This window comes from Lissotriton vulgaris, chromosome 3_1 (genome assembly GCF_964263255.1).
Source record: "Lissotriton vulgaris chromosome 3_1, aLisVul1.2, whole genome shotgun sequence".
NCBI lineage: Eukaryota > Metazoa > Chordata > Amphibia > Caudata > Salamandridae > Lissotriton > Lissotriton vulgaris.
Window position 1 is genome coordinate 59,519,364 of NC_141689.1, and position 15,273 is coordinate 59,534,636.

Sequence of the window (15,273 nt, forward strand, 5' to 3'; positions counted from 1 at the left end):
TGGAGTTTGGAATAGTATAATTTACTATTCCAACTCCAGTTGTGCAACAGAAGGGAAGGAGTTGGATTTAAAAACCATCAGCTTCTGCATTGTAACGGCTTGCGTTGTAACGGTATGCGATGTAACAACGCAGTTGTTATAATGACCACGTTGTAATGGCATGCATTGTATCGACTTTGTTGTAAATTATGCTTCTCGTGGACAAGACATGTATGTAAGTGGTGAAGCTATGGGTATCAGAGCTGGATCAAGTATGATCTCTAAGCACATTCATTAAATCAGCCTAAAATGAAAAGGTGTGATACTTGCTCAAAGGTTGCCTTAAGGGGGGTCGTGCTGCCCTTGTTGTCATAGACCTTCTCGGTCACCACCTCCGGCTGCATCTCCAGGACCTTCCCGAGGTCCGTCAAGAATTCGACACTCAGCACCTTCTTGATGGTTTTATCGTCTGCAAACACCAAACATTTATACTTGTGGTAGTCGCAACCCAATTTTCTCGCTCTTGCCAACCAGGGCTCATCCTTGTTGGTGGGTGGTCGGGCTGAGTATATGACCCCATCATCTCGAGAAACACACCACAGATTCCCATCAGAGCTGAATCCCATGAAGTAGCTTATCTGATCCCAACCACTGGCTCCAACGACGATGCTCTGTGCCACCCAGTTGCCGTCCGTGGTAGACAGGGGTTGATTTCTTCGAAGTGATCCTTCGTAAACACCCCACATGCTGCCATCTGGGTCATAGCACAGCGCATCAAACAGTTGCCATCCGCTGCCACATATCTTAGCTGCCTTGCGAAAGATCCAGGGCACCTCTGCGTGTTCAGGCTCAGGCCCCGTGTACCAGGCACCGGCTTTGGTCACCGCAAAGAGTTTACCAGTGGGACTGAAATAGAGGAACTTACACTGGTCCCACCCACCTTTGCCGACACATTTGGCCTGAGAAAACCAGTCGCTCCATGGCGTGCAAGGTGATGGTCCCTTGAAGAGCTCATCTCCCCGCACAACAAACATCTGACCTTTTGGATTGAAGAAGACATGGCTGGAATTCTCGAGCTTCCCCAGGAGCTTGGCTCGCTTATGGTAATCATCCTCACTTGAAAGGGGAGGCAGACCGATTCTGCAGTTGTTGTCATTATCAATGGTGAACAGGACGGTCTCTAGGAAGCAAAATATAAACACCTGTTACTCATTCACCCTTCCAGCAGCTTGGAAAAGTTGGTGTGGCAATAGAGAATCCACCCGGCCTTCCCCCTCATAGCACCTCCCCTTGAAACCACATTGCTCTGGTATATGTCAGGAGTAGTAAATACAAATACAGAAGTACACTGACAACCACATGACTGGATTTCGCTCCAGTTTACTTTCTGGCATTGCCAGACCTTTCCTTGCCATACACTGCCTCTGCCTTTCTTCTGAAGAACGTTGGTATCTTAATGTTTATTACAGTGGACATATGTCATAGATTGGCTGTTTGTTGTAAGCTATTCTAATGTAGGCATGACTATAATACAACTATATTTTTTCTCTAATATTGGATACTCCGGCCCAGATTTTCTAAGAACTTGCGTTAACTGTATAATTTCTTAAGTTTGTTTAGTTTAAGTTGGGTTTGTATAGAAAGAATAACGTTTTCTTAACTATAACTTAGCTTTAACCTTTGCTATTTTCATTCATTTGAAATGGTTTTTATTTTTGTAATAAAACTCTTAGTGTCAAGAGTCATCAAATGGAGTGTTGTTAAGTGCCCTGTCATAGAGTATAGTAAAGGACAGTGTGGTACAGCGTAGTGTCATAAAGTTAGTTTTCTGGGGTAGAATACAGTGGTGGGGAGTGGCGATGCATATAGTGGAGTAAAGTGTTTTATAATAGACTGGCGTGGCGTGTCCTATAGTGAAGTGGAGTAGTGTGTTCAGTTGAGTGGCATGTTGTACAGTACAGTTGAGTGTCGTTCAGTGGGGTATCTTCAACTGTAGTGTCTAGGAGTCGAGTGTCATGGAGAGGAGTGATATCAAGTGGCATAGAGTTGAGTAAAGTGTCATAGAATGGCATAGAGTGGAGTAGAGTGATGTACAGTGCAGTGCAGGGGCATACAGTATACTACGGTGTCTGGCAGTGGCATAGAGTGCAGTAGGGTGGTGCTGGGGCAGTTTTATGCTGTAAAGTTGAGTGTTGTAGAGTGGAGCCGAGTACATTCGAGTTAAATCCCTCCCCCCCTCTGACACTCCTGAATAACTCTCTTAAACTGGGCCTGGTTCCCAGCTCTTTTAAAGTCGCTGAGGTGGTGCCTATTCTTAAAAAACCCAACGCTGATCCATCTGTTATGAGTAATTTTCGCCCCATTTCTTTACTTCCCTATCTTAGTAAAGTCCTTGAGTCCCATTTCACTAACTCCCTGAGCCTTTTTATCGAGCGTTCACAGTTCCTCGATTCCCAACAAGCCGGTTTTAGACCCGCCCACTCCACTGAGTCGGTCCTTCTCTCAGTGATGGAGGAACTGCGGAGGGGAGCTGACTCCAACATCAGTCAGGTCCTGGTACTCTTGGATTTGTCGGCCGCCTTCGACACGGTCGACCATGATATCTTGGTCGACCGTGCCAGGGAGGCCGGCATCCAGGGATTGGCCCTTAATTGGGTCTGCTCTTTTTTGAGCAACCGTTACAAGGCTGTCCGTCTCTCCCAGTTCTCTGCTGAGAAAGTTGGGATGACTTGCGGTGTCACACAGGGCTCTTCCCTTTCCCCTCTCCTTTTTAATTTGTACCTGACCCCCCTCATCCGCTCTTTAAGAAGCAGCAAGGTCACCGCATTTAATTATGCGGATGACATTCAGCTGATCTTGGACATCAACCCATCAGAACATTCTGTTTATAATTTTCAGTCCACCTTGTGTCACATCAGTGACTAGATGGGGGCAAATCACCTCAAACTTAACCCCGATAAGACCGAGCTGGTTCTTATCGGGGGTGCTTCTAACCCATGGAGGTCTCATTTCAGGCCAACTAGTTTGGGTCTTCCCCCCCTCCGTACCAACTCAGCAAAAAGTCTTGGGGTGATCATCAGCAACGATCTCTCAAAGAAGCCCCAGATCAATGATGTAGTCTCTTCCAGCTTCTTTCATTTACGCAAAATTCGTAAAATTGCCCGTTTCCTCACTACTGATGCCCTCACCTTGACCCTTTTGGCGTTGGTTATTTCTAGATTAGACTACGCCAACTCCCTCTATGCTGGCATTCCCACCTATCAACTGAATAGACTACAGCTGGTTCAGAACCAGGCTGCACGGTTGATTTTTCACCAGCCCAGTCATCAGCATGTGCGTCCCCTGCTGAAGACCCTCCATTGGCTCCCGGTAGCAGAACACTGTTGTTTTAAACTAGGCTGTATCATCTTCAAAGCCCTACCTGGTCTTGGCCCGTCATTCATCTCTTCTTTACTTCACCATATTGCTCCCTCCCGCAACCTTCGTTCTTCCCACCTGGCCCTACTTAAGACCTCTGCTTTTAAACGCAAGAAACATGGAGGGCTTAGATTCTCCTTTCTAGCCCCATCCTTTTGGAATGCACTCCCCTCAGAAATTAGGTTTACTATCTCCTACATCCACTTTAGGTCCCTTCTTAAAACCCACCTGTTCCGTAAAGCACACAACTGAGTTCCCTCCTGATCTGCTATCTCATGCTCACAGCGCCAAGAAACCGTCTTAGTCGCACTTAATAAATATTTTTACATAACATAACATAACATTAAATACAGTGGTGTATAATGGGCTAAACTGTCATACAGTATAGTAGAGTGGCAAAGCATAAAGTGAACTAAAGTATTATATAGTAGAGCGGTGTCTCGTATTCTCCACTGCTGTGGAGTGTAGTACACTTTAGTGGTGTAGTACACAGTAGAGTAAAGTGTTATAGAGTGGAGTGGAGTGGCATGTCATACAGTGGAGTGGTATGCCATGTTGTAGAGTGTGTGGAACTGTCATTCATTGGATTACAGTGCAGTGGTATAGAGTAATGTGTTGTATAGTGTGGTGAGGTAGAGTGTGTTGTACAGTGTGCTATAGTGGAGAGGAATATAGTGTTGAAGAGTGTAGTGGCATACAACGCCGTTGAGTGTAGTGGCACTGAGTGGAGGGGAATACAGTGGGAAAGTGTAGAGTAGAGTATCATAGAGTAGAGTGGCACCCAATGGAATAGCATACAGTGTAGTGGCGTATAGTGGAGAAGAGTACAGTGCAGGGCCGGATTGGCCATCGCGGGCATCCAGTGTTTCTCCGGTAGAATGGAAGAGTGGGGGCCGGCTTTGTAGCGGTCAAGGCCAGTTTTGCAGCAGTGTTGCAATATCATCCCCTAGTAACAAAATCAGCAGTGCTTTACACTTGCACCCACCCCACTTGTTGGCTGGTCCGACAAAATTTCCAGGTTTGCTTTGGGTTCCCAGTCCGGGCCTGGTACAGTGGAGTTGCATATAGTGGAGTGGCATTGACTGGACTGGTGTACGGTGAAGTGGAGTAGAGTGGAATGCATACAGTGGAGTGGGGTACTTTGGATTAGCATAGAGTTGAGTGTCATAAAGTCAAATTTTTTGGAGGGTGAGTGGTGTAGAGTGGAGTGCCATACAGTGGCATAGCAGAGATTGGAGCTGCGTACAGTGCACTGCCATAGGATGGAATAGTGAACAGAGCAGTAACGTGTAGTCGAGTGGCATTGGCGTACACTGTAGTACAATACAGTGGAGTGGCACACAGTGGAGTAGGGTAGAGTGAGATAGCATAGAGTGGAGCAGCATAGAGCTGAGTTGTTTACAGTGGAATAGCAGAGTAGATTGCCGTGGGCTGCAGTAGAGTGCAGTGGAGTGTCATAGACTGAGGTGGCATACAGTGAATTAGCGTACAGTGGAGTGGCAGTGAGGTGTACAGTGGAATAGCGCAGAGTGGAATGGCATGGAGTGGAGTGGTGTAGAGTGAAGTGAGGTAGTGAAGTGGAGAGCAGAATTGTGCCGTAGAGTAGAGTGATATACAGTGGAGTAGCATATGGTGAACTAGCATACATTGGGAGGCATCCAGTGGCGTGCCTTACACTAGAGTGCCATAGATTGGAATAGCATACAGTGGAGTGGCTTAGAGTGCAGTGGTATACAGTGGAGTGGCTTACAGAGGGGTGGGATACAGTGTAGTTGCATACAGTAGAATAGCCTAGAGTGGAATAGTTTACAGTGCAGTGCTGTACAGTAGAATAGTGTATAGTGCAGTGGTGTAGAGTGGAGTGGCATACAGAGAAATGGCACTACCTCTAGTGTCAAACACTGAAGTGGCATTGATTGAAATAACATATAGTGGAGTGAAAAAGAGTGCAGTGTAATACAGTGGGGTGGCATACAGTAGAGTGGGGCATAGAGGAATGCCGTACAGTGGAATAGTGTACAGTGAGTGGCGAATAGTGGAGTTTGGTAGAGTGGAGTGGCAAACAGTTGAATAACGTAGAGTTGAGTGGCATAAAGTATAGTTGTGAGCAGTTAAATAGTTTAAAGTAGAGTGGCATACAGTGGAGGGGGGCGCAGTGGTGTGATGTCGAGTTTAGTTGTGCAGAGTAGAGTGGTGTACAATATCGTAGCATACAATGAAGTGATGAAGCGTGGCATATAGTAGAATGGAGTGTGGTAGAGTGTAGTAGCATACAGTGGCATACTATAGATTGCAGTGGCATAGAGTGAAGCAGTGTACAGTGGAATGAGGTACATTATAGTGACATACAGTAGAATAGCGTAGATTGGAGTGCTGTAGAGTGGAGTGGTGTAAAGTGGAATGGTGGGTAGTGAAGAGGCATACAGTGGAGTGGCATAGAGTGGGATAGAACACAGCCGGGTGACTCAGAGTGGAGGAGCGTAGATTGAAACAGCACATAGTGCAGTGGAGTACAGTGGAGTGGCATAGAGTGTATAAAGTACTGTGGAGTGTTGTAGAGTGGTGTGGCAAACAGTGGAATAGCATAGTGTAGTGGCGTAGAGAATAGTGGCATAGAGAGGCATGGCATATTGTGAAGTGGTATAGAGTAGAAAAACTTTGAGTTTACTGACATGCTGTGTAAGGATGTATGATGGAGTGGTGTATAGTGGAGTACCACGGAGTAGAGTGGTGTAGAGTAGAGTGATTTACAGTGGAATAGCATAGAGTGTAGTAGCATGGACTGTGAGGATTTAGAGTGGAATGGCGTAGTGTGGAGTGGCAAAGAATGGAGTGGTGTACAGTTTAATTGCATACAGTGGATTGTCGTAAAGTGGAGTGGAGTAGAGTGGAGTGGCATACACTTGAATACTGGGTGGTGTACACTGAAGTGGCGTACAGTGGAGTAGCATAGATTAGAAAAGCATAGAGTGGAGTGTGGTAGAGTTGAATTGTGTACAGTAGCATACAATGGAGTAGCGTACAGTTGAGGGGCACACAGAGGAGTGTCTTAGAATGGAGTTACGCAGAGTGTAATAGCTTACAGTGGAGTGGTGTGGAGTGGTGTGGCATGGAGAGGAGTGGAATGGCATACATTGGATTAGAGTAGAGTGTGATGTAGAGTGCAGTGGTGTAGCCTGTAAAAGAATAAAGTGGATCTGTGTAGAGTAGAGTGGCATAGAGTGAAGTGGCGTAGAGTGGAGTGTGGTAATTGAAACAGATTTATTATGAAAGTGTTTGAACGGATGCAGATTTAATGTGTTAGGAATATACATTATGAGGTTTATATTTTAATTTGTGTTAGTATGTTTGAAAAGTGTAAGTAGTGCTAAAGTTATAAGTCTGAAAACAACATAGTTAGATATTGTGCTGTGGTATACCACAGTAAGTTTGCAGTATACTGAGGTACATGCAGATGATAATTCAGCATGTGATTTGCTAATGGCTGTGTTTACTAAGGGTAATATTCAGCCATGTAATTTTTCTCACAGTTGGGCTGTATTCTGGGTTTGTGACAATCTGGGTTCAGATAGAGTTCCAGAGGGAAGTGTTCTAGCTGAAGAATTCCACTTCTGTTTTGTCTGTGCTGAGTTTCAAGTGGTTGGTTTTCATTCAGCTGTAGACTCCGGACATGCATGAGGTGAAGGTAGTCCAGATGTTGGATGTTTTGTCAGAAAGTGACAGGATAAGCTTGGTGTTTTTGGTTTAGGAAATTATGTTGATTTAGTTGGATGGGATGATGTTAGTGAGCAGTGCCATGTTTGAGTTGAACAGCATGGGAATGTGTGATGATCCTTGGGGTACATCGCAGATTAGTTTGGTGGCAGCTGAGATGTAGGATGCAGCGCTGACTGAGTACGTGCAGCGAGGAAAGACCAGATCCAGTCAATGGCGAGGCCTTGTTGTAGGAAGCTGGCTCTGTATATACTATACAAAAATGAGGTATAGTGTGCACAGAGTCCAGTGGAACACCAAAGGTAGGCAGAGGTAAAAGTAGATAGCACCATACTCTCTATTTGTGGTAGTGTGGGCGAGCAGTAAGGCTTTATCAGAGGGTAGTGTTAAGCATTTGTTGCACACACTAAATGAGCAAATGATTGCACACACTCAGACTAAACTGAGACCAATTTGCTTTGTTTAAAAATATTATATAGGGATGACATTATAGATGACCAACAGGCAAGGAAGACATGGCTAGATAAGATGTCTCTTCCACAGTTATCACAAGCGCAAAGTGAGGCATTGGATTTGGACATCTCAGAGGCAGAGGTTAAAAAGGCCGTATCCGCACTAAAACATGGAAAAGCCACAGGTCCTGACGGACTCCCCGGAGAACTGTATAGAGTCTTGGCCGATACAATTGTCCCTACACTGACGGCCCTTTTTAACAGTATTCTGAAGGACGGTAATGACCCACCTCAATCATGGAGTGAGGCAACTATAGTCTTGATCTTAAAACCTGGAAAAGACCCAACACTATGTGGGTCTTACCGCCCTATATCATTGTTAAATAATGACTACAAAATATATGCCTCTATTTTAGCAGCCAGATTGGGATCAGTAATGGGGGAAATAATCCATCAAGATCAAAAGGGATTCATTAAAGGGCGTCAGCTTTCTGACTTAACATATGATCTAGTGGGGGCAATCGACATCGCCTCAGCCTTTAATATCCCATTGGCAACCCTCACCCTAGACGCAGCTAAAGCTTTTGACAGGGTAAACTGGTCCTACTTAAACGACGTGTTAAAGAGGGTCAACTTAGGGGAGAAAATCTGTCGATCAATAAAACTTATATACAAATCGCCAACAGCACGGCTTTTAATAAATGGCAACCTGTCTGAATCGTTTAAGATCTCTAGAGGCACAAGACAGGGCTGCCCGCTTTCCCCCCTCCTCTTTAACCTATACATAGAACCGTTTGCGGAAGTTCTCAGACGAGATGACTCTATTCCATCTTTTAGGTTCGGGGAGTGGGAAAAGCGAGTAGCCTTGTATGCAGATGACATTTTGGTCTTTACCTCAGACCCGGAGATCGCTCTACCGGCAGTCATCGAGAGAGCCGAAGATTTCGGCCGCATCTCGGGCTATGAGATAAACGCCTCCAAAACAGACATTATGGCATGGAACATACCTGACCTAACGCTAAATACATCAAACTCAATGAGATACTTGGGAATTCGGATAGTGCAAGATATCGCACAAATCGCCCAAGTCAATCTTGAGAGAATTTTTAAGGAAATAAAAAAATCTTTAAAATCTTGGTCTAATCTCCCACTAACTATTCTAGGTAGAGTAAGTTTGCTAAAAATGTCAATTCTTCCCAAATTCACCTTTTTATTCAATACGATCCCCCTGGCATTTGATAAAATAGCGCTAGAGAAATGCCAGAGAGAGCTTAATTCCTTCGTTTGGGGATACAAGTCAGCAAGAATATCGTGGAAAAAGCTGAGGAGGAGGAGGGAAAAGGGGGGCCTATCCCTACCAGATTTACAATACTATGCGTGGGCATTCCAACTTTCCCATTCGAGGATGCTCTTAAAAGTGCCATCCAATACATCAATAGGCCTCATGTTTATGGCAATGCTGATTGGTGCTGGCTTACCAACTAACGGCTTCATGTTCAAGTTTGGAGAACAGAAATACTTCAAAAAAGTTAAATTAAAAATTCTTATGTCCCAAGCGAAGCTATGGTCACATATAAGGAGGAACCTGGGCTTGTCATACTACTCCAACCTTGCGCCCATTTGGGACTCCCCAGGGCTCCCTTCATGCTGGGATGATCGGCTTACTACTCCGTTGAGAGTAGGAGGGATACTAACATGGGGCGATGTGTTGACAGGTGATTCTCTGAGGCCCTGGGAGGTTTTGCGGGAGCAGCGGGGGATAGAGCTCTCGAGGTTTAAGTATTTACAATTAAATAGTTGGGCTAAGGCAACAAATAGATCTGGGCCTCCTTTAGGGAAGCATAGTTCCACCGAAGAGAAATTGGTAGCGCAACTTGCAGGAGGTAAAGAGGTTTCGATATGGTACTGGTGCCTGCTAGAAGAGATAGATGGAGATTTCATCCTCCCGGAACAACTATGGGGCTCAGATCTGGGGGCCCAGAGCATCGAAACCTGGCAGAATTCCTGTACCCTATTATATAAGTGTGTCAAACCTGCATGGCTAAGACGCAATCACTTTTTTACAATTCACCGTGCATATTTTACCCCGCTAAAACTTTCTAAATTTATCCCAGGGAAGAAATGCAATAAATGTGGCCATATCGCAGCCTCAGACGTCCACATGTTTAAAGAATGCCCCAACATTTTACAATTTTGGAATGAAGTTAAAGCAACCCTAGACTCCATCCTTAATACTTCAATCTCCATCACACTTTCCTTGATTATATTTGGTTGGGACAATAACATAAAGGGCCACGCTAGGACATTTCTGTTCTTCGCCATATTGCTTGCAAGAAGAGAGATATGTAAGGTTTGGATTGAAAATTCAGCACCATCCCATGCAAGCTGGCTGTCGTCTCTCTACGCAACCTCTAAAACTGACATGAGGAGATCAGGCGGTGAGCGTAGTCGTATCTTTTGGGACGTTCTGGTTCGTTGGAGACAATAACCGGGGTTTTTTTTTTTTTTTTTTTTTTCCCCCGGTCCTATGATTATGCCTTGAAACTCCAAGAACTAGGCCTCCCCCCAGTCGGCTCAGAATGGCTAGTTCAACTGAATAGAACTTCAAGTTTGGAGTCTTTTTCCACGATACTCTTCGGGCCATCTATTGCCAAATTCCACCTAACACAATACAAGATGCAGAGGAAACTCTGCACCTGGAAAGAGTGGTTGGCAGCTGGAGGCTAAATAAGAGGTGGCCAGGCAAATGAGGATAAAAAAAAAAATTTAAAAAAAAAAATAAAAAAAAAAAAAAAAAAAAAAAAAAAAAATATTATTTAGTTATACTTACTTCTTAGAACCAAGCAAGCCTGGCACAGGTAAGTGATTTATACTTTGCAGTAACAATACAGTTTGAATTGCAGCTGAATATATACTTTGGTTTGGTGACAGTAGAATTACTGGAAATGCAATACCTTGAAATATTGTACATACACTTTATAATGACTTTTCAACAGCAGGTCATATAAATTACTTTGCAGATTACTTTTCTTACACTGTGTAGTATACCTGGATACTGCACTGGGACATTTCCTGTAAAAAGGTTCCTAAATGCGTTTTGGTTATTTGTACACAGTTGTGTAAACTTTTATAGATTTTCAAACTCCAAACTTAGAAACTTTTTCATAAAAAACGGTTGATGTTATCCTATGGGAGGAAATAGAGTTATCGGTTAACAGGTAAATACTTTGTTGGGGGAATTGGTTTTCTGGGGTTAGACTCAGGGGTCTCCCAGGGTCGAGGATGCACTCTCAAAGCACCCTCAGCAGCACTAGGGCAGCCGGGTGCAAAGTGCTGAGGCCCCTTTTTTTCCAATGGAGGACAGGGGGCCTCTGGTTGGTGGCTTCTGAAGCACAGGCCACAAGGTTGTGGGAACAAAGCTCCTGGACATTAGCTCAGGGCATACGGGTGTTCAAGTTAGCACCAAAAGTACACCCTCAGCGGCACTATGGCGGCCGGCTGCAGGGTGCTCTTTTGGCGCCGGGTGCCCAGTTACTTTTATTGGGGATTCTGTGGTTTGTAAAGACACTGCAGACTTGGGGGTAAAAGACTTTGGGGAGCAACCACCTCTTGGAGATGTAAGTTGGGATGCTGGGGTTGGCTAGACACCGACGGTTGGGCTACCTAAGGCCGTGGGGCGTCAGGTGCAGAGGTGTCTTTTAGGGTAGGATCTTCTTACTAGCTCCTGGTAGTGGTTAGCGGGACCCTCCAGATTGAGGTGCAGGTGTTGGCTTGAGGTTTGAAGCAGGTCAGGGATCACTGGGACTGGGCTCAGGATCACCAGGGAGACCTCCCCGTGGTGTTGGGTCACTAGAACTCAAGCTATGGGCGACGGGTGCAGAGTGGTGCAGACTCAAGGATTCCGCCAGAGCTGGAGTCTGTGGGTGAACAAATCCAGTGTTCGCAGGAGACATAGTCTTTTCTATGGAACGTGGGTCATGTCCTCTGGGTTCTTGAGGTTTCTGGCTGCAGGACAAACCGGAGTTTTGCTTCTGCAGGTTCGAGGTGGGGACCGGCTGGTAGGGCTGTGGCCAAGTCAGTGAGCGCTCTCATCTTCTTACCTTAGGCACGGCTGTTTGGTCCTTCTTCTTTTTTTCTTGGTTGTTGCTTGTCTCAGGAGGTAAGGCTCAAGGGTGCCCCAAAATACTAGATTTAGGGGTGTTACAGGTAAGTAAAAAGTTGGGACCAATGGGTCCCTTCCTTGGGGTGGGAACATCCCGTATTATGCCATCCTCCAGTGGGATGGTGGCATATGCCTCACTCTGGTTGGCTTGGCCCCCACCTGTAAGGGCAGGGACTGAGCATTGTGTTTCACCCCGCCTCCTCCACTGGAGGGATGGGGCTGGCAGAGGTGGGCATTCCTCCCTTCCTCACTTGGTTTTCACGCCGATTCTCCTTCCCAAAGTGGGGGTCAGAACCGGTGGTGACCAGTTGCTGGAAGCAGCAAAAGGCCTGGGGAAGATCACAAAGGCGGCACCTCATCCCAGGATGTGCATTGTTTAAGACCCCTGAGAGCAGCAGGCTCTAGACCCAAGGGTCCAGAAACATGTCTGATGGTGCCATCTGGGGAGCAGCCACTCAGCCTGTACACTGGTGTTAGGCCATTTTTCAACTGGCATTTTCATTAAATCCCACACTGGCATCAGTGGGTGTTTAATGTGCTGAGAAGTTCGCTACCAAACTTCCCAGTTGTCAGTAAAGCAATTATGGTTTGTAATGACAAACTCCCAGCATAATATACTCTTAATGGCATTACTGCACCTACAGTGTCTAAGAATTGGCTTAGGCACTGTCTGGGTACATGGCTCATGCACCTGTACCCACACCACTGGTGTAATGTACCCAGCTAGAGGTATGGCTTATCAATGTAGGACAGTGGGTTGTAGGCATGGCACACAGGTATGTGTGCCATGTCAACTCTTCACTTTGTTCTGCACCAAAACACGTCTCAACGGGCAGGTAGACTGTAATAGTAGACGGGTCCAGCTTGTGTTTTAATTTGGTGTAGATGTTGCTGTAACCAAAATAGTGGGAGAGCTGGGTGATAGTTCTAGACCTGTAGGTGAAATCCTTTATGATGCAAAAATGTGTTTGTCCTGTTTTTGATGTATTCAGTCAGTACTGACTGCTTGGTGGATTTGTTTTGCTGGTGGCAGAATCTCGGGCTGATTTGTATTTGCTTTTTTATGTTTCACTGTGGGTCTCTCTCCATCTATGTTCAAGTTGCTTTCAGTGATGTTTGGTGAGTGCTGGTTCTTACATGGCCCAGCTTGCTTCATCCTGGATTAGATAGAGTTAGCGGTTTTGAGCGGAGCTAGGGTGTCAGTGACAGAGGTGATCAAGGTGTTGAAATATTGTTGGATTGCAAGAGATCATCATGGTGTAGTGATCAGTGGATTCAGAGCTCTGTGGTCCTTTTTTCTTCCTTGTTCCATTTTCTTTGCATGATTTTTGCATGTTTTGGTCAGCGCTAGTGTATGACTGCGTGGTCAGTCCAGACAATAGCTTGTTCACCAAGATTTCATTGAAGTTAGTGAAGATGGGGTCAAGGAGATGTCTGGTGGTGTAGGTAGGGTCTTTCACTCATTGGTCAGGTCTACCAAGATGTTGCTGGTGAGGTTCTCCTGGTGGTAATTGAGGCCACTGAGGAGGATCTAAGAGCTGGAGTTCAGCACCATGGGAGAATTTAAGTCTGAGATGGAGTAGCCAGAGTCGGATCATGAGCCAGGAGCCCTGGTGTTCTAGATGGTTACTAGTGGAGGTAACTGAGGAGTGTATCCTTTCTTTGAAGATAATGGCTAGTCATGTACCTTTCAGTGAGTTATGGCCTGGCTTAAGATCTTGCATCTATGGGATGCTAGGTGCTATTGTCTGAAATGAGCCAAGTTTCTATCAGGAAGAACAGGTCTGGTGAGATTTCATGCAGGAGGTCCAGCTCTTCAATGGCATGTTGGCCAATCAAGCCGGTGTTGAGGAGGAGGCAGGTCATAGAATGCTGAGAGTTGCGTGGGGGTGATGTGGATTTTACTGTTGCATATGAGGATGGTGGCAGGGGGTGGATAAGGTTGGGGTGGAGGAGAAGTGACAGGAAGTGCATGAGAATGCACCTTTTGTGTTGGACAGGTAGGCCAGGGTGCTGTTCTGGGAGAAAAGTCTGGTGTTCAGGGCTTGGAGAGCTGCTGTAGAGTAGTGTCTGAGAGTGCAGTGGGTATGTAGAGTACCAGGAATTAAGCACTGGGTACGAACGGGCTCAGGCAGGCTTGCCTTTGACATACCAGTGTGGCACCTGTTGTGTGCATCTGCCAAGCACCAGCACTGAGCTGCGACTAAGTAAGAGTGATAGGGTGCAGTAGGCAAAGCTAGAGTGAGAACTAGGAGTGGCAGGAAAGCCTGTGAAAGCATGACATGAGTTAATACATGGGAAGGCCATGGCCTGATGGGTGCCAGTGATTACATCTGGCAAAAAGGGAAGGGAAAAGGACTTTTTCGACAAACCAAAAAACATTAGTGACATAACTGACAAACATATGCAAAATGATTTACAATATGGTTCAACTAGCTCCCTAGGATGCCTTCACAATAATTTTAAATAGGGGGAGTGACTAAAGACCTGAAGGCCATTTATCTGGTTTTTCTAAAAAGTCCTTTTCAAAGTTTGTTGTTATGAATTTGATTATATAGCAGCCATATATATTTTTGACAAGAAGTTAAAAAAATATATCTTTGTGTGAATATAAGTATATTGTGTGGTGTATCTCTCATTCTTGTCATTTAAGATTACATTTGAATTATTTTGATAAAAAATCCTCCAGTGAGGCAAGATTACAGACTGTGTTTGATGTCCTCTCAAAGTCCAATAGCCATTGCATGAGGCCACGCTAAGGGCTGGTTTTGGCACGAAAAAAATCAGATTGGAAGAAATGCAAAATTAGTGGTTGCAGAAGTCTTGTCTATGCACCTCTGTCTGTTCAGGATTTCTACTTTAAGACTTAGGGCACAATTACGATGCGGGCTGAAATGGCTATGACCCTCATTTGTAGCCCTTCAGTCTGCATCATAATTGGTTAGTCGGATTCTTTCCCGAATGACCCATTTTGATGGGGTCGGTCGGAAGGGAATCAAATTTGGTTTCTGAATGGCCCCTGATGGGCTCATAGAGCCAGTCTGTAATTTGGAAAGCCTTTAGCAATCCCTCGCTCGGCTCTTTCTGGTCAAGGAATTACGATGGAAGATTCAGCCTTTCTGTGCCTGCTTTTCCAACACAGTCTATGAGGCACCTATGGTACCCACCTGTTGATCCCTGCACCCGTAGCAGGAACTTTTAGAATGAACTGCACCTCTGCTCGGAATGCATGCTCCAATTGTAAAGTATAGGATTGTGAATGAACAGGGTTCGGTCGCATCCTTCTTGTTGGGCTGGGACCGATGACTGGAGGTCATTTGGTTCAAGTTACTAGAGATGCCGGATGGACTCGGGTCTGTCCGGCATCATAATCTGGCTCAAATTCCTCCAGTGGGGCAAGCGTCACATCTTTATCTGATGAAGTCACAAGGTCCTGCTGATGCTACAGGTGTGTTAGAAGACTATAAATTCTCTAACTCCCAACTTGACATGCTTTCTAGAACAGTTCCTTTCGGGCTCTTTTAAGGCTCTTAGGACATCAGTGACAGC

At 45.4% G+C, this 15,273-nt stretch overlaps 1 protein-coding gene across 1 annotated transcript in view; it reads right to left on the bottom strand.

Annotated features, from left to right (window-relative positions):
* Positions 1-15,273, bottom strand: part of LOC147725944 (uncharacterized) — an 84,735-nt gene that overhangs the window by 51,536 nt on the left and 17,926 nt on the right. Inside the window, exon 2 of the mRNA XM_086960070.1 lies at positions 310-1,159. Within this exon, the coding sequence (XP_086816196.1) occupies positions 310-1,159 (850 nt within the window). The remainder of the gene's footprint in view (positions 1-309; positions 1,160-15,273) is intronic.